The 19910-nt window shown below is 50.0% G+C and overlaps 1 protein-coding gene across 1 annotated transcript; it reads left to right on the top strand.

Moving 5' to 3' along the window:
• The first annotated feature begins 508 nt into the window (after nt 1-508).
• Nucleotides 509-10213, top strand: ATP8A (ATPase phospholipid transporting 8A1). Its single transcript, XM_003737486.2, has 11 exons — nt 509-886; nt 3828-4024; nt 4147-4407; nt 4515-4850; nt 4982-6604; nt 6742-7089; nt 7206-7472; nt 7583-7671; nt 7764-7862; nt 9019-9149; nt 9238-10213. Exons 1-11 carry the CDS (start codon nt 823-825, stop codon nt 9333-9335), a joined length of 3513 nt encoding a protein of 1170 aa, XP_003737534.1. The 5' UTR covers nt 509-822; the 3' UTR covers nt 9336-10213.
• The last annotated feature ends 9697 nt before the right edge of the window (nt 10214-19910 follow it).

Genomic DNA, 19910 nt, shown 5'->3' with positions numbered 1-19910 from the left:
CTTGGGGCATAGTGCGTATCATCAGAGTAGGCCTTCGCCTCTCAACTATCAGATCGGGAAATCGCTTATCAATTTCACGAACTGCGATCAGCTATAGCGAGTTCATTTTTGAGTTCTGAATGATTCTTGCTCAGTTCTGAAAGATTTTTTTCTGAGCGACGTCACGCATTGCCTGCTCGATGGCGTTTCGTGGGGGATATGCAGTTCTCAGAGACGCTTTGACTGCTCCTCGCCTTGGGTTCCCTTGGACTGAACTAAATATATTCGATGCACAGCTCAAGTTTTCCGTGCATGTCGAAGAGAGCTATAATGAATCAACGTCGCATCGATCACTTTTACGACGCCTGCCATCGAGTCTGTTCGAAGTGCGTTATTTCCGCGCGAGCGCATCGCGATCCTGCCACAGAAGACCGAGCGTACCGCTGGGAATAATTCAAAGTTACGCGCGAGACCGGTGTGTGGTGCGGGAGGCTGCATCGAGCGGGCAGTTCCCTGCTGAGGAGGCATTCTCTGCGGGTTTTCCAATAGTGTCCTTAGGTGACGGTGATAGTGCGCTAGGAGAGAATTGTCTCCGGCGACTTTGACTGCTTTGTAGATAGATGGAGGGGGAGAGGTTGACGCGGTGAGCGGCAGCGTACCCAAGGCGTAGTCATGGCTGACGTATCGCAAGGATCAGTCGGCGAAAACTACGACAGCGGGAGTGGCAGAAACTACATCAGGAGGAGGTGTCGTCGTCAGTGACATGTTCGAAGAGCTGAACAAGCACTTCTCTGAACGAAGCCGCATCAACAGTGATATCCTCCACTCGTGTCAGTGACAAACATGAACCATCCGCGGCTTTCAGGTCAATCGCTGACCGTCTTCGATGACTTGAGTAACGACCAAGGTACGCGCGCGAAACTTGCACAATTTCGTTCGAAACTTCCTCGTCTCCGTCGATCAATTTATTTACCTCCTTCCCGGGGCGCTCGATTTACGCTTTCCTCCTGAGGAGCCATGCTAGATCAGCTAGCCTTCGGCGACTACCATAAACCACGATGGAACGCGCCCGCTCTCCACGAATTTTCGCAGTGACAGCGAACAAGTTGCAGGAGCAGATCGAACCACGAGTGCGTTCGTGATCTTGGCTCGATCGTTGGCGCGAGGCATCATCTCGTTTCTCGGCTACACCCCCGAATCTTAGCTGTCGGACCGCCGTGAAGCTCAAAAAAGACGCAGTAACTCAAAAAGTGTCAACCGGCAGATCGACGGTCCTGCTGGCATGCGGCCAGTGGTAGCTCTGTGCGCCGCCTACCTGGGCGCTCGTTCATTCGGTTGTTTAGTCCGTCGCTTGTTCAGAGCGATTCGGTGAGAGAACGATAGAGAATGAGAAGGAGATGACTTCCGACTATTTGCTCGGTCGCTGTCGTTGGTGATGCAACGATCGTATTCCTTCCATTTCGTTCTACTCGAGCTCTAACGAGAGCCAACCTCACCGAGAGCCGCAGATCTGCCTTTCATGCGATTGTTTGATACCGGAACATCTGGACTCCGAACTTTGCCACGAAGGGGCGCTGTCGTCCATGCGTTCCTGCGTCGACTTTATCCGTTTGTTCTTGATCGTAGTTTGCGGTTTTCCTCCCTCTGAGTCGAGCTCACTTCTGATCTGAGTGAGTGGCATTTCTCACTTGAAATTCATGCGCCCGCCGACCGAGGGTGAGTATTCGAATATTTGACGGCGATCCACTGCTCGTGGTGACTGACCTACTTGTTTCCCGCGGTTTTCGCGGCGGACAGACGCAGCCACCGATCGAGGCAGGGAAAATTTTCGACTGTGGAAATACTGAACAAAGAGGGAATGACCCATGCTCCATGATATTGCACCGAAAGACTGAGAACGCGATAAGTGGATGAATTACAACAGTAGACAACAGAGCAGCCTTGATGCTCCTCGTTAGGTAGGGAAGAGTGCGAGTGAGTGAGTGAGCCTTCCCGGAGATGTCAGTGACAACGTCCGTCATCTGAGCTGCAGCATTTCGGTTTCTGGGAGTCGTTCTCTGGTGTAGTTCTGGGCTTCAACTGACGAGTGAGTCCTGTTTGCAGTGGACTCAGTCTTATTTGAGGTTCGGCTGTCAGAGACGTCTCTCTTGGAACACTATCGACGCAGGCCAGAAAGAGGGCTCTTACCAATCCACACCCTCCATCTCAGATGGAGAAACAATGGCGGGGTCTTAGCCAAACGTGAGACGGCAACGCTTCGAAGACAAGAAAGTGAAGAGGCCAAAGACAATGCGGTCTTCTGTCTCCGAGCTGAGAGTTCTAGGCGGAGGAAGCTTCAGGGACATCTTACCCGTCACATGGCACGTTTAGGATAAACTTCCCCGAGCCTATCGAAACAAATCTGTCGACTTTCGCGTCGAGTCCCGGGACGGAAGCTATTGGATCGCTCCACGGCTCGCGGTCTCGAAATTTGGAACGGCGGAACAGTTTCAGTTCTAGCAGCTCTCATGAATTATATTCAATCAATAGACTTCCGAGTTCCGATTCGTTCGGCTTAGGAACTCTCTTGAGTTCAAAACGAATTCGAATTCGTCTCCCTGACGTGTGTGAAATGTGGACGAGCTCTTCGGACCACGAGAGGAAATTCAACGAATTGAGGTTCTTCCGTGAATTCATTACCGACTTGGCTCACGCTAGAGTATTGTGCAGTTGGCATAGTTTGTTCAGCCTTTCCAGTCGGGATACTTGGAGCCGCCGTCGACGGCTGCGAGTGTGGCTGAGAAGCTCCATGGCGAAGATTTTTCGAGCAGTCGATGTTGATAGCCGTTCAGCTCTCATCGGCTTTGAGTGAATCAGTCTCTGCTGGGTACGGAAGGAGAGTCAGTGATATCAGAAGAATTTTGTTCGGGAATGTTTTGTTTCCCCAATTCCCGGATGAGATGGATACGGGCTCCCGATTCTTCCCGACCCGAGATTGGAGACGTGGCGATCTCAAGTATCTCATCTCGGAGACTGCGAAGGACAGGGCCTGGGATGCATTTGTCTCCCTCGGAAGGACGGAGTCGAAGAGCAGAAGGAGACACGGATCTGACGGTTTGATTTGATTTATCCGAATGCATCGTCTTTTCGTTCTGGCGATCGCAGTACGGAAAACGTTTTTCCGCTCCTCCGTCTCAGTCGCTGCTCTAGAGCCATCACCTGATAACAATGCAGATTTTGCAGACCAAAACTTAGCAGCGCCCACGGTCTGAGCTGGCTGAGATATGAGGAATTTTGTCACCTTTTTTCGCCGGCGATAGCGGAATAGGGTTCTGAATCAGTCGTGCCACATTCTGTCACGGGAGGTCTCGTAAAGGAAAGTGGGCCCGCTATTAGGAAGGGGCGTGGTGATACGATCGCTTCGGCTCGCTCTCGGACTATGCGAGCCCTTATTTGGTGGACGCAGTGACGCAGGCGGATCCGTTCATGCAAAGTGGAGATTCGGTAGTACGTAGGCTGCGCCGACCTGCCGGCCGGATCAAATGGTCCCTGCTATTCTATTATATGAGAGGTCTTGGTGAATCGCGCTACGCCAGCTTCGCGTATCTGCATATATCCTCGAGGCCTCGAAAAGCATGACCACGTCGGTCACTGGCCTGGCGACACGGGGCTCGAGCGAGGAGTCGTCTAGTCCCTCAAATCACAATCTGAGAACGCCGATTAGGGATGACGACCCGTCACTGCATCATTTTCCAAAGACAGCAGGCTCTCGCAAGTCATAAGTCCCTGAGCGAGGTCTCGCTGCCCTGGTATCGATCAGGTTCGAGCGGATCCCGGAGCTCTCAGTTCTCATTATTTACACTTTGCAGATGAGGAGGCATTGGGTTTGGACAGAGGCGACGAACATCGGAGCATTCCCATCAACGGGATTCTGAAACAACATCAGTTCAGGAACAATGCGATATCCACCGCGAAATATTCGATCTACACGTTCGTGCCGAAGTTCCTCTACGAGCAATTTCGGCGATATGCGAACGTGTTCTTCCTCTTCGTCGCTCTCATGCAAGTGAGTAACTTATGCGAGTGACTCTTCATCTCGCTCCACGATGTGCATCAGGCAAACCAGTCGAAATCATCATTCGCTTCGCCACCGATCGCAAGGAGCTGAATCTGGTTTTTTTCTCGCAGCAAATTCCCGGCGTTTCCCCCACTGGTCGTTTTACAACGGCTGTACCGCTGGTATTTATTCTGGTTGTTTCTGCGATCAAAGAGATATTTGAAGACTTCAAAAGGCACGTGGAAGATCGCGCGGTCAATCGAAGTAAAGTTAAAGCTTTGAGACGTGTCAATGAAGAAGGGCCCTCCCAATGGGTGGACATAATGTGGAATGAGGTTGTGGTCGGAGACTTCCTCAAGATCACATCCGGTCAATTCTTCCCAGCAGACATGGTAGGATCCAGTCGTCTGGCTCAGGCTGGCTTCAAGCTCAATGAGTGAACACTCCCTTCTGGGAATACTGGGAGGCCTCATACTTCAGATTGTATTGCTCGTTTCAGATTCTGCTATCGTCGAGTGAAACTGAAAGAATGTGTTACATTGAAACTGCAAATCTCGACGGTGAGACGAATTTGAAGGTTCGTCAAGCACCCAAAGATCTTCCTGTCTGGATGAAGTCCGATGACCTCGAGAAGGTCACGGGAGTCGTCAATTGCGAGAATCCCAATCGGCACCTCTATGAGTTCAGTGGTAACATCCAACTGGATCAAGGCCTTGCACAAAAAGCGATACCTGTTAATAATGATGCAATTCTACTCCGCGGTGCCATATTAAAAAATACTTCTTGGGTATTTGGCTTTGTCATTTACACTGGGCACGAATCGAAACTCATGATGGTGAGTTCCATGATCAAAATTTCATTCCGACTCGAATGATCATAGTTTTCGAATCTTGTCAATCGCATCGCTCGGCCGCGAAGGTCAAATCTCCTGAATATTCTCATCTGAGAATTCTTTCTGATCCACAGAACTCCACAGCACCTCCACTTAAAAGATCGACAGTGGACAAACTGACCAATAAGCAAATCATCATGATGTTCATGATCCTCATCATAATATCTTTGATATCGGCGATCGCGTCGGAGATCTGGAATAAGGGCAATGAGTTTCTCTTGTTCATTCCTTGGAAGGATGGAGTTCCAGTGAACTTCGGTTTCAACTTTTTGACGTTCACCATTCTATACAACAACCTTATTCCCATATCGCTACAAGTCGCCCTCGAAGTGGTGCGCTACGTGCAAGCTAGCTACATCAACCAGGACATGGAGATGTACCACGAAGAAACCGATACACCTGCGAAAGCGAGGACTTCCAACCTCAACGAGGAGCTCGGAGCCGTCAGATATATTTTCTCGGACAAAACCGGTACCCTGACCTCGAATATCATGGAGTTCAAGCGCTGCTCGATCGGGGGACAGACTTTCGGAGACACTGAAACCGGCATGGACCCGAGTCAGATAGAGTCTATTCTACGGTGTAAGGATAAGCTTTCGGAGCAAGTGAGAAACTTCTTCACTCTCATGGCAGTGTGCCACACAGTCGTCCCTGAACCCAGTCCAGAATCTAGCGAGCTCACCTATCAGGCCGCCTCTCCCGACGAAGGCGCACTGGTCAAAGGAGCGGCTAAGGTGGGCTTCGTTTTCACCACTCGGAAGCCTGCGGAATGCACCATCGAGATCTTCGGCGAGAGGAAGACATATGAAATTCTCAACGTGATAGATTTCACATCATCGAGGAAACGGATGAGTATCATCGTTCGAACTCCCGAAGATCGCATCATCCTGATGTGCAAAGGGGCTGATACTATGATATACGAACGACTTTCGGATCGCAATGATTCCTCGCAGACAGACGTCGTCCTTGAACATTTGGAAATGTTTGCCACAGATGGTCTCCGCACTCTGTGTTTGGCTGCTGTTGAAATAAGTGCCGAAGAATACGAAGAGTGGAGGATCGAGTACGATAAAGCGAGCACAGCAATCTTGAACCGAGAAGAAAAGATCGCCATTGTGGCTGACCGCATCGAGCAGAACCTCATTTTGTACGGAGCTTCGGCTATCGAGGATCGCCTACAAGACGGCGTTCCGGAAACAATAGCGGATCTACTCCGCGCGCATATCAAAGTCTGGGTCCTAACGGGCGACAAACAGGAAACCGCTATCAATATTGGATACTCCACGCGACTTCTGTCGAATGATATTGAACTACTTGTGATCAACGAAGAAGGGCTGGACGCGACCAGAGACTGCGTACGGAAACATCTTTCCCAACGGCGGCATCTCTTGCACCAAGAAAATAATATCGGTTTGATAATCGATGGGAAAACGCTCACACATGCATTGCATTCGGAAGTGCTCGCGGATTTCGTCGAGCTATCACTTGCCGTCAAGTGTCTTATTTGCTGTCGTGTGTCGCCTATGCAGAAAGCAGAAATCGTTGATATGGTCCGACAGAAAACCGATGCAATCACCTTAGCAATCGGGGATGGAGCGAATGACGTGGCGATGATACAAGCGGCCCACGTTGGGGTCGGAATTTCCGGTATGGAAGGTCTTCAAGCTGCCTGCTCATCAGATTATTCCATCGCTCAGGTAGGAGCCTATTGATGGGTCCACGCTCCTGAGGGGCTTCTACATATCAGCATCCGCTACCGCATTGAGCCTTCCGGAATCATGTGATCATTATCGATGTATCTCGGTCTGACGTGAGGTGCTTTTATTCGTTGCAGTTTCGCTTCTTACGTCGCCTCTTGTTCGTCCACGGAGCCTGGAACCATAACCGGCTCTGCAAATTGATCCTGTATTCCTTCCATAAGAATGTCTGCCTGTATCTAATCGAAATGTGGTTTGCCATTTACTCGGGTTGGTCTGGTCAGACGCTGTTCGAAAGATGGACGATCGCGATGTACAATGTATTTTTCACGGCGCTGCCTCCTCTGGCGATCGGACTGTTTGATAGGACGTGTAGTGCGCAAACGATGATGAACTTCCCGGAGCTGTATCGACCAGAACAGCACGAGATCGTCTTCAATAGGAAAACATTTTGGGTTTGGATCACAAACTCTGTATATCATTCCGTAAGTTCCGTCCGCTCTCGGCCCCGCCAAGGGACGGATCAAATCCATCCGATAATATCGAACGAATCGATGCGCCTAGGACTGGGCAGGACGCTAATCAATTGATCGATTTTCAGCTGGTGCTTTATTTCATCTCGATGTTCCTGATGACACAAGACGTGGCCTGGAGCCATGGACGGGACGGTGGTTACCTAATGTTGGGAAACATGTGTTACACTTACGTCGTCATCACAGTTTGTCTCAAAGCTGGTCTTGAAATGAATGCGTGGTCATGGCCAGTGCACGCTGCTATATGGGGCTCGATCGGTTGTTGGTTTCTATTTCTATGGCTATACTCGAACTTCTGGCGCTGGTTCCCCATCGGTGCCGACATGGCCGGCATGGTAAGATGGCTGTCGGATACCTGTCCGACCCCGTTCCGTTCATAAGCGATCCTTTCACGCATATTTTTGCATGTTGGAAAGTCGGCTCTGACACCGAGTGCTTTTTCCAGGACTGGATGGTATTCTCTTCCGCTCTGTTCTGGTTCGGCTGTCTCTTCGTCCCAGTGGCAGCACTCTTGCTGGACCTCTGCGTCATCGTGTAAGTTTAGAGCCTCCCTTATTGTTTCGTCGCCTCCAAGGTATTTACAATGTCATGTCATGGAGCGAAAGCACTGACTCTTTTCCCTGCAGGCTCCGTCGGACAACGTGCAAAACGCTGGCGATGGCGATTCGCGAGAGCGAAATCCAAGATGCCGACTCCGTTCCGCTGACGAGCAACGCAAAGCATCGGTAAATGAAAGTCCGCAACAAGTCGCATTACAGTGGTCGGAACGAATTTGATTTGAGGGCTTTCGGGTCCGTCGAAATCCTGCTGCACGTGCTGGGATAGTGGTTTAGAGGTGACGATTCGCACGAATTCCTAACCGTCCCGACAGGGGTTGACAATCTCCCTACGGCATGCGTGAAAATTGCATTTTTCTAGGGATCGAAAATTAAGAGTAGCGTAGCTGTGAATCGACGTTCCGGACTTCGAGAATGTCGAGACACTGTTCTGCGAGCGTAGTCTTACTAATCATCCAGCCATTGCCCGAAGAGGTCGAACGATCAGAGATGGTTGGGACACGAATCATTGTTCTCGCCTGGTTGACTGTGAAAGGTCGCAGCGTTTTAATGTGGTGATTAGGAACGGTGGTAAGTGAGGAAGCTGCTTTGGGACTCCTCTAGAGGAGCTGAACGCCGCATGCGTATGCGATAGCTGTGATGCGGATGATTGCTTCTCCCTCCGTTCCCGCCGAGCAGCTTGTTCCCCGCTGCGGTTAGCTCGCGAGAAGCTTGAGGTTCGAATTCGGAATTCCGATGATCTCAATCACGAATCCTCGCTGATCTAATGAAATAGTTTCACATCTCTAGGGCACGCAGTTACGGATCGTGTCGTACGTGACAATGAGGTCCTTGCACAACTGGGTTCCGCATCGATTCCGCGCGCTTTAGTCCCGATTGGCCGGGCCCGACAAGGCCCACGACAAGAAGTACCGCAAACACACGGTTTCTGAGTTCGGCCGTGCGCTTGACGATGAGCTGTTCGCCGCTTCATTCTCGAAGCCGCCTGAATGCGAATGTTGAATGAGAATTCCTCCGTATGTACATACACACGCCCGAAAGATCCACGAAAGCCTTATCGTTAAACCAGTGGGAGACAAGAATAAATCCCCGACTGAATTAATACATCTCACTTCACTCATTCGGTGATGTGTCGAAGATGCATGAACATCCTTGCACCCTGTTCATGCGTGCAAATGAAATCTGTGCTCTGACTCTGGAGGTACTGAACGTCTCGTGTGATCAAACTTCGCCGCGCTCGATTCATTTCTATAAATTCGATGGCGAGACCAGCTACGAGCACTCGTGGATTTTGAAGGAGGACTAAGGAAAGATGCGCCTTCAGGTTCAACGAGACGGCACGACTTATCCGGAATGCTTTCCGAACGCCCTCGATGTCGCCGACGCAGACCTCGACTTATAGATCCGCAGGGGAGCCCTGCAGCTCCTCGAGCCAGCAAGATGTCGAATTGAAACGTGAGTCTCGATATGATCTGTTCACGACAACGCCTTGTAAGTGAGGGAAAAAGGCGAGCACCATCATCAGCTGATTATTGGATTGCAGATGGATACGCATTCTCGCAAGAAGAGCATGGAGTGATGTCTCAGGGTGATCTCATCCGCCACACCGATTCCACAAGGAAAAAGCCGAAAGGGCTCTGAATGTACTTCCAGGAGCGTACCCGGGGAGGATTCTGATGCCTTAATCCCCGCGTAAGAAGAGTCCCAGTCATCAACCTTGCTCCTCTGGCCAGGGCATGCACCAAGCAAACCGATGTGGATAACGGAGCGGTACGCTGACTTCCGGAGGAGAACGTCCGATTGAGCTTCCTCACTAGCTCGAATGTCTTGGCGATACGCAAATTGAGGAGAGGAATTCACTCTCCGCTGTCGACGCACAAACATCAAGCGATAGCGGCAAGATGGCACCCCGAAAGAGCATCGGAGTTTAAATGTGAACGAAATCGTGATGATTAGTTCTCTTGATAGGAAAGTCCAGCAAAAATACACATCCGAATCGCGAGTTGAGCTCGGAGATAAGTCGAACGGAGCGACTCCCGAGGCGATCCTCACGATCAGGGGAGACAGTGTCTTATATTTTCTGGCGTGTTATACTCGAGCCTTCATCCGAGGTCGCGTATTTGGCAGATCGGCGAGCTTTATCGTTTACGACGATCCGCAAGTGAGATGCTTTGAGCTCCGACGACCAGGACGCAGTATTTTCCAAATATTTTCCAGATATGGTTTTTCTCTTCCTTATTTCGAGCTTGGGAAAGCTCCCCTTCCGGGTGAGTGGGTCAGAAGAAGCTGCGAAAATGGCAGCCTACGAGGTCCTAACGAGGACTCTGGTCGATACCATTGACGGGACACCCGTGAGCTTTATTAGTGGAGAGGCTTCCCTGGCGGAGCCTGCAGTCAAATCAAGAGTTCCAGTATCCGGGACGCGTAGATATGCTAGATGCGTCAGAAGAAGTAATCAAGTTTTGCACAATTTGCTGGAAAAATCGTGATTTCTTAGGGGATTGTGTAGCTGTAACGATCGATTCTTCCGAAGACTCGAATAATCGAGGAGATGGCAATAAATGTGAGTTCCCCGAAATCTCTATCTTCATCTCACCGCCGTCTTTCATTCGTGGGAACTTCCCGACGCATCCGACTGGGAAAGCATTGTGCACCGAAGCTTCATTATAGGACATTGATTTCCCACTCCAAATTCCTCGAGAATGTCATCCACCTACTCAATTTCCCAGGACGAGTGGTATGGTAGGACGGGATATTCGGGGTGATCCTCAACGAATATTCCCACATCGCAGCGGCCCTTCCCCAAACCGGGCAACGAAACCCTCCCTTCCCTTATCCGTCCGATCTTCTACGAGCATGTAGCAACAGAGCTCAAAATCAGTCAGATTCATTGCGACCTGACCATATCCTCCATAACGTCTCCGGGAAGCTCCGAGCAGGGTGTCATGGGTGGCTTAGAGTGAACAAGGAATTCGAGTTTCACCATATTAGTGCCCCTGGAATTAGAGTTCAATGATCTGCCCCCGTTTTCTCTCCGGTATGAATCTCTTCCCCACTACTAGGCATTCACGCCGTGATACCGGCTTGACGGCGCGGTCAGCACGGCTTCCTTAACGGCGCCTCCAGCACTCCTCCGTTAAAGTGTTGTCTAAACGGGTCCGTTAACGGTGCCGTTAAAAAGGGGTCCGTTGACGGTGCCGGCAAAACGGGTCCGTTGAAGGTGCCGTCAGAACGGCTCCGTGAACGCCCAACGCCCATTAACTCACGGAAATTGGAGGAGTTTGTCGCCTGTAAGCGGTACATATTACTCGGCAAATTCACCGGGATTCCAGAAATCTTCCGAGAAACTCCTGAAAAGTAGAATATATGCATTTTTTTTGGTGTACACTCAAGTTTATTAGTGAAGCTCGAGGAAACTAAGATAAACAAGTTATTGCTCTAAGCGGAAAGAATTTCATTCACATCAGAGCGGCGGCTCACTCTCCATCGGGAGGAGTGGTGAACAACATTTTTCCGGGCGACGGGGACTCGGAATCGGCGATGATGATAAAAAGGCACAGTCTGCGATCGGCTCCGTCGAGGGCTGTGGAGATAGATGGGAGTTCGAGGCAGCTCACTTCGATTCCGCACTTGTAGGCGGTACGACGGAGAAACAGTTTCTCTGGAAGTTCTCGAGGGCACGAATATGCCTCTTGAGCCAAAGTCTCCAGGTAGGGGATCCGTGAAGCAGGATTGGAAGCACAAGAGTCCTGTATGCTCTGATGTAGGTTCGCGGCAGTCGACTGACAAATGCTCGATGGATGAAAGCAACCCTACCCGATCTCTTCAGGGCATCGGTGATGCGGGCGTCAGGATCAAGCTTCGAAGAAATGAGAATTCCGAGGTCCTTGAGAACAATAAGACTCCCAATCGTAGCCACAATGAAGCTCCAAATCTTTGGAAAGAACGTTACCGATGAATTTCTACTCCAAAAGAGAGTCGGTGAAGTTTTTGGAGCACGATGATTCCGAGGATTTGCTCATGGAGCCTTTCGGGAGAGGCATTGAGACAGTCAATCCTTATCAGTAGACCTCATTTCCATAGATGAACTTTATTGACTCGTAATACCTGCCTGCAGCCGTTCACCTGCATTCATCGGACGGCATCCCATTGGAATCTGCGAGCAAATTGTAGCTCTCACTCAGAGCAGATATGAATAACCAGCCGACATCGCGGCCTCTGGCCGCGAATCGGCTGGACTCTCTCCCCTGGCGAGTCCTGCTCAGTGAGAGGAAATGTGCGTCATTCGTTCCTTCCATGTCAGACTGAAGCAAATGTGAAGGCGTTCATAGACGTGAGGCGTTCGAGTCCCACATAGATCACAGCGACTTCATTCGCCGTGGGGACGTCATAGACTCTCCCCGATAGCCCGTGTGGACGAACGTTATGGAAAACCATTCGGAGGGTCAACTTCTGTCGATTCTGTGCCTTAGCAGCCGCGATTTCTGCTTGTTCGACTTCTGACATCATTTTGAATGATTTAGCATAAGGGTTTATGTCTGTTGTGAGATGAGTCTCCCTAAATCTCGTATCAGAGCGGGGTCGCAATGCTCGTTCTGCGGTGGAGATAACCTCTGTGCCGCTGCCTCTTCCGTATCAAGAATATAGATCTGGCCATACTGTCTCGGTTGGCCATCCTCGGGATGGAGTGATCCTAGTATATTATGGTATATCTGGCCGTGGATACGAAAGCAGTTTGGTCCTGGTCCTTTCGGTGTTTCTATTTGTGCACCCATTGAGGCCATAGCGAGAGACGAATTGTAATTCCGGATAAAGTCGTGAAAATTTTTCTGGAGTCGCGTGAAATCTGAATTCGAATCAGGGGTACGATGGTAAAGTCGCTGGAGCAGCATAGGGAAATTGTGGAATTTGTCAAGATTGAAACGGCCGAGGTTACAGCAGTCTAAAAAATTAACGGATGTTGTTTCTTCCGTTCTCATTCGAAATGCATCGCGGAGCAGTTAGAGCATGTGGCAGACATGGATCCTAAATAATGCAAATCTGACTTTCTCGAGCGAAGAGCTAGCTGTAAAGAGGGAGGGTTCCCTCGGTTAGCGCGTTGAATCGAATGTTGGAGAGCTTCCGATTGCAGGCGACGCTGCCGTTGCGCTGGTGTTGCCTTCAAGCGACGTAAAGCCATTGCTTTGCACCTTGTGCGCTTACGATTGACCTCGGGGTCGAAGTCGATGTCGCTGGAATCTGGAGAGTCGCAGTCTGTGTTCCGCGAGGCCACCGACATATCCGTGCGCAATCGAAGTCGAGTCACGATAAGGAGCAAAGCGCAGTTGAAAGCAGAGTCACGATAACAAAGAGAGTAAATTCAACGTAGAGTTACGATGTGGAATTTATACACGGAGTAGGACTCTCTAAGATTCCGGAGGAATTCAATTATCGCGATAGTGCGCAGTGAAGGAGGACGAAGCGCAGTGTGGGCCGCGTCACCACGACAGCCGTGAAGTAGGTCTTCTCTGATGATGAGCATGGGGTGTCAGAGGAAACCACTCTATTGGAAAAGTGGTCAAGTGGTGGCCCCCATTGTGGGAAAGATGTTGATGGAATGAATGGGTCCTCAAAGGAGATTTTCAGACGGAAGCGCTTTATGTAAAGGGGGAAATGAGCAAGGATTCAGAGCAGTCACCTCTCCGATAATGTCTTCCACCGAAGACATTATCCAGCACCTGATTCACTCTCAGGCAGATTTACTCCCCGAGGCCCGAGGTTGTAGTCCGGGCGCCGCGCCGCTTATTTGGAGCGGCCGAGGCAGCAATGACGTCACTGACGGAACGGTCTCTAAGCTGCGGTACGCGGTAAAGTAGACCGTTTTCAAATGCTCTCCGGAGTATCTTCGGAGTGGATTTTTCCGCAGGGAACGACAGCTCTGCTGTCAATGTTCGACTTCATACGTTCCATGCTGCAACGGACATTTCACGTCGTGAAAATGCTCATCCCGAATGCATATGGGGCGTGCAGACCACCGCACCTTTCCCGGCCACCCGATTCCCTCATTCGAGGGAGATTTAACCCTTCAAAAATGCTTCCTTCTTTTCTCGAATGTAGCAGGCGAATCTTCCTCTCGATCTTCGTGTTAGAAACATCGTGTCACAGACTCCACATTTCTATCACGTAGTATGCATTTCCCTCAATTCCGCTACGGGTTCAGCTCCCGAATTTCAATCCGAGAGAGGCAGTAGGCCGAGCTTACTGAAAATCGCATATTCCGGGCCAGGCTCAATGCTTATTAAAAACTTGGCGTCGGTGGAAAACTCGAGTTAGCGCATAATGTTGCCGCTAGAACCATAGCTGTATCTCCCACGTTTTTTCCGAAACTCAGTGGCATTGCCGGACTCAAGTCTTTCCTCGTCTGTTGAGCCTTCGGATGGAATTTTTTTCCTCATCGCGTATGAAGCTCAAACCTATCCGGTTCGAGAGTCCCGCTCGTGAGTCAAATTCGCCACTAGGTTTGAATGGAATGAGTGCAACGCGGGAGGACATAGGGACTGAACGGAATTCGTCTACTCCGTGTCTGTTCACTTTCGACAACATAGCCCGCAACCCGCAACGCAGACTTTCAATTCGCGGAATCAGGGAGCCAAAGAAATCAAAGCACAAGCATTCGGGAGGTATTTTTTCGGGACTCGACATCTCCCTGAGCCTTCACAAGGCGAATCGGAACTACCCGGCGGCCTGCTTCTCTTTTCGTTTCTGACCGATTCTCCCACCCCCACCTAACGGAGGAAGTCCTTCCGCACCTTAACATCCTGTATTCCGAGATGAGACGCTTGTTGTACGCCGGAGCATACGGTACCAGATCAAACTCGACGCATCTATCCGAATCAGTAGGAAATGGGAGGTATGACGTAATGATTCACTTCAGCTTGATTACTCTGAGAGTATCTTACCTCAAGGGCAACATCAGCTTCGAGACGATCCAGCCTCGTTTTGGACAATTCCAGCGTGGTGCGATCCACCAGTCTCAATACCTCGACTAAGCTCTTCACAGCTCTAGTCTCCCTCTTGGAAATGGGGGAGAACTTCCCGTCGGCTTCATAGATTGATCGGAGATCTTTCCGCAGCCGAAGGAATCTATCCATCATATGCATTTTACTGTTCCATCGGGTCGGCGAATCGAGCTGTACCCTTAAGTCAGTCTTCCTCTCTAGTTGACCGAAGCGTTTCGTGGTTTTGAAGTCTTTGGCAATGGTCCTGATGTCATCTATTATGAGAGCTATGCTCCTTCGGTTTGATCGTTCCGTTCTGTCGTTACGGCTCGATTCGAAGGTCTCCGACACGGCTAAATGCAAAGCATGTGCATAACAGACCTGATGGTAGAAAGGCCGTGGCAACGAAGCATCGTGCATCAGCCTCCCGAAACGCTTCATCGCAGATGCCCCTGGAATTCTCATCTTTAAGTTTCCTACATAACAATAAGGAAGAGTGAGAAGGCTGGATAATTCGTCTCGACTCACCGTCTGTAGTCACGGAAAACACATCACTCAGGTCGATACCGATCTCTCCAATGGCCTCTTTTACAACCTCAAGGAGTCCCTTCGATGTGGTGTCTTTGGCCCGCCGGATGAGCTGTAGGTTGCGGTCGCCTACGCAAGGAATGCGTCCGGATGAATTAATGATTAGGCCAAGAAAGGTCTTCCCCTTCCACGACCATTCATCGATGACAAGGTGATAGGAGATGGTTCCTTTTAAATTAGAGATTTCGTTCCTCAATAGGTCTGTGACTCTCAGGTACCCTTTTCGCACGGCATCGGCTGCGATATTGCCGTTGAAGAAGCCCAGACCAGCCTTGCACAAAATGAACTGCAAAGTCTCGTCTGTGAAAGCATTAGCGGTCAACGAGCCCTTTGCGATCAATTTAGCGATCAAAGTCTCTCGATTACGGTAGAGCACTTTGGAAGTGTCGACTTTTTTCGCCGCGCTTTCGATGCGCCCTTGTTCTATCCGCTCGGCTTGCTTCTCATGCGTTCCTAAGTGATATTTCATCGAGCTTGTGCTTTTCTTCGCATACGATATTCTCCTCTTGCAAAGCTTGCAACGGACGTGTCGTCCGCACTTGAGTAGATCGAAAGACGCTCCGAGACCCCCTGCCATAAAACGATCCACATATTACCTGCTCGCGGAGCCTTCCGTGAGGATATCCCGTACAGTATATTCTGCTGGCAGCAGGGACCGAACCTAGGCCATCTGAGCCATATCCCGCATGAACGGCCTCACTTCACGACGTGGAGTTCACGACGTGGAGTTCACAGTTGACTACGCGGAGTTCACAGTGGACTACGTGTAGTTCACGAGGTGGAGATCACGGAAAAGAGTCCGCAAGCCACAAGGCGAAGGTCACGGGAAAGAGTTCACGAACCGGAAGCGGCGCTCCTCGAAGTGGATTTCACGCTGTGGATTCCGCTTCTCGAGGACTCTCCACAAAGGAAAATCTCCTAATGTGCAAACGTGCTTCTCAGTTAGGGGCACGTTTGCACAAGATTTGACAGAGGCGTTAAGCACTTCACCAGTTCACCACCCGTCGCTTTGTGGTCGAATATTGGACTTCAAGAATCTCAAACGTGATCACGGATCATGACGCGCCCGACCGATGTGAATATCTCAGTAAGGGTGAAAGAGCAACATGAAAAAACCTTTTTCCGGAAGTCTCGTAGAAGATATCTCAGTTTCCTTGCATGTGCCATTTAGACACGAGGGAGGCCTGCGAACACTTCCTGCCTCCCGCTGCGGATTCCCGAGCTCCCCCTGATCATTTGGTTCATTTTCTTCTTCATATTCGAGGTCCGCTGCGAATTCGAATTCATTATTCATTATCGATTCCGATGATCTCTCAATCCGACAAGGTGTCAGGCCGCATCTCCTGGGGCTGGGCTAAGCATAGAAGCTGAGAGCAGGTCGATCGAACATTTTTGTTGATGCAGCTGAGACGAGCACATCATTCCTCCCAGTTTGCGAAGAATGCAACCAGAGAAGAAGTTGCCTAATGCTGATTGGTGATCTCTAACCTCCGAGAGACCAGAGTAAAAGTTTGAGGGCTTCGACCACCGGATTGAGACCTCACAGATGTCATCAAGTAGCACAGCGAGACTCCGAGATCAAGAACGCGGCACCGGCGCGAGGCCTTGCGATCAACTCCCCCGAATTGCACAGTCGTCCCTAGGTGGAGGTTCGTGGATCGCGGAGAAATCGACTGCTCGTGACGGAGGTCGGTGCGACGAAAATTCTCACTGGAAACTCCTGCGGAGTTTTTCCAGAGTGTCCGGATCCCACGGTGTTCGATTATTATCGATTACATCTTCATGTTCAACCACAGTCACGACCTGGTTTTCCTCCCATACCAAGAACATGAGAGCCAGTCCGACGCCAAGAAAGAGCTGAGCGGAATCTCAAGTATGCTCCTGACGAAGCGCGGCTATGGGACACGTTCTTTTTTTTAGCGTTGAGAATGAATTTTTTTATTTACCTAACAAACCAAACGCAGGCAAAGGCCGCATATATGGTGGAATTGTGAGGAGATTAGGTTTGAGATAGATTGGAAGGGCTACGGGCGATCAAATTTCGCGAAAAAGCGAAAAAATTCTAATGATCATTGAACGCTCAATGACCACCTATTGGCACGGAGAGTCGAAACTCAAGCTCAGCGACTTGGTACTGGCTGCTGCCAGAATCTGAGGGTCTGACTACGCCGACCGTGATCTTTTTGCACACTTTCATTCGGAGGACTTTGGAGCTCTCATTCATTTCGGCGGTGCGGACTTCGAAAGCTGTAAACATCGTATCTGAGAGAATTGAATAACGGATTCTGTCTTTAATGGACAAGTTTTGTGTCCTGAGCTCTCGCACAGTAGCTTAGGATCTAGAGTAGCTCACCAGGAACGGAGTCCAGTTCCCGAGCGGAGCTGACGGATTCTTCCGAAGTGCTGAACAGTGAAAATGATCCTGAAAGACGTAAATACGGGTGTTTGACGGCGGGAACGAAGCAAATCGCTCAACAAGAAAACTTGTTGGCCAGGGAGACGGGAGACTCACTCTGCTGTGGTGAACTCTGGCTCTCTTCGGAGTCCGACTCAGACTCGGAGTTCGAGGCGGCTACGAAGAAATATCTATGAATTATAGTAAAGGGTACCTCAGGTCGTCCGCATAGCCTACAATGAGTAGTATTCGACGTATGTAAGAACACCATGGTTTCTCGGAGACCAGGAACTCACTGTAGGAGAGTGAACCCTTGAGCTCCGTATCGCTCCCGTCCCCGTCCCGGATCTCGAGGCCTGCTGATAAGACTTGTGATCTCAATCATAACTTGCGACATCGTCTGTCAACGTCAATAATAAACAGTCAGTCAAGTGTGGTGTTTCTAAGAGCAGGACGCATCGTCATGGTGGCAGCAGTGAACAAGTGAAACTAAAACCCGCGTCAAGAATGGATAAGGTTCCCGAAAGAATTGGAATGAAAGAACGATCATGGATTAACTGGAAGAGATTCAGGCAGCAGCTCGAAATATTTCTGACGGCATCCGAGAAAGAAGCAGAAACGGACAAGGTGAAGGTAGCCAGCGGCCCTCAAGAGATCCATCTTTTTCGTGGATAATTTTTCGTGGGTGGACCTTTCAAATAATTTTTTCAAGGTAGAAGGACCCATCGCTTCTAAAAATCGAACCCTCTATAACCGCCAAGGTAACCATAAAGATGGATCCCCAGAACACGCTTCCAAAGTCGATCGGTTCGGCCGTTTTCAAGTCTATAGAGTACCCCGGACATAGGCAGTGAAATAAACAGCAAGAAATAAAGAAATAAAGAAATAAACTCGTACGCCGCCGACTATCGAAAGCGATTTATGCACTTCGTCGTTCTCGGCCGAAAGTTCATGGTTCCATGGTTTCATTCAATCACTATCACTATATAATATACTCGCTGACGTTCCTTTTGGTAATGCACGGGATTTATTTAATCATCCGGGGGGATAAGGAGGGGCCAAGGCAGGCCGAGATCATTGAAGCGCTTGGAAAGTCTCCAGCGGAAACTATTGAATACAGTGTTATTGCGGGCTCTGGGGATGACGAATAACCGTCCAGAGCGAGTGTTTGTGGGGCGGGTAATGAAGAAGCCTCTCATAAATTGAAGACGTAGAACTGTATGAGCGAGTCTCAGGTCCTTATCGTCGAGGATATCGCTAATTGAGTGGAGGAAGCACCGATCAAGCTCAGTTCCACACTTAGCGGCTACTCTTCTGAGGAACTTCCGCTGAAGTCCATCCCGAGCTGCCACGGAGCCCTTGAGCCAGGGTCGCCAGACTTCAGAACCGTAGAGCAGGGAAGGCAGAACAAGTGCCCCAAAGGCGCGGGGGTAGACCTCCGGAATTTTACGATCGAAAGCTCGAAAAGCATACATTTCGAATAAACTAAATTATAGAATGAGAGGGATATATGAGGAGCAAATGACATTCATCAACGAACGGGCTCGATGTCAATCGTTAAGAGGGGATGGGCACGGACATCCTTCTCAAGGTCCTGCAGATCCTGCTCCAGAGTGCCGGGTACCTCTGCTGACCTATGTCTGGGATCTAGTATGAAGAAGAATCATCAATCATCACAAGGAGACTCCATTAATTATGAGCTACACATCTCGTCGCACCAGGTGGTCAGAATCGAGGTCGAAACTGTGGCTGAGACTAGGCACGTACCTTCTTGAACGGAGTAAGAATGTAACTGAATGATACGTCTCCTTACGGCTCGTAACGGAGAGTTTTTCTCGTTACGACAATGGAGCGTCCCCAGCACCATCTTCTACCTTGAGAGTATAGGAGCATAGGCAGAGACATGAATGGAGGGGGCAGTGTTTGCCCAGGTTCACCTCCAGAAAGGGCGCAGAATGGACCGATCTCATCGGAAAAAAAAAGAAGAATCTGCGGAAAAAAATCTCTGTCGAGCGACGCGATGTCCGCGAGCTGTATTTTCAGATTCAGTGGGGCCGAGCTTCTTTGACAACGGTGGCATTTCCAAATCGTGCTCCAAACGGAGCTCAATCACCCCATCGGGGAGACGCGGTTGTCTCTCTCCGTATTCTCTACTCTAAACATCAGAAAAACTTATAGTATCGGGCTTGAACTCTTGAATTTTATACTCATCATACGAGAAGATCGCCGAGCTTCCAATAACTGCTCTTCATCAAT

Source organism: Galendromus occidentalis, unplaced genomic scaffold (genome assembly GCF_000255335.2).
Source record: "Galendromus occidentalis unplaced genomic scaffold, Mocc_1.1 scf7180000075563, whole genome shotgun sequence".
In the NCBI taxonomy this organism is placed as follows: domain Eukaryota; kingdom Metazoa; phylum Arthropoda; class Arachnida; order Mesostigmata; family Phytoseiidae; genus Galendromus; species Galendromus occidentalis.
This window is presented reverse-complemented; position numbering and strand designations above follow the sequence as displayed.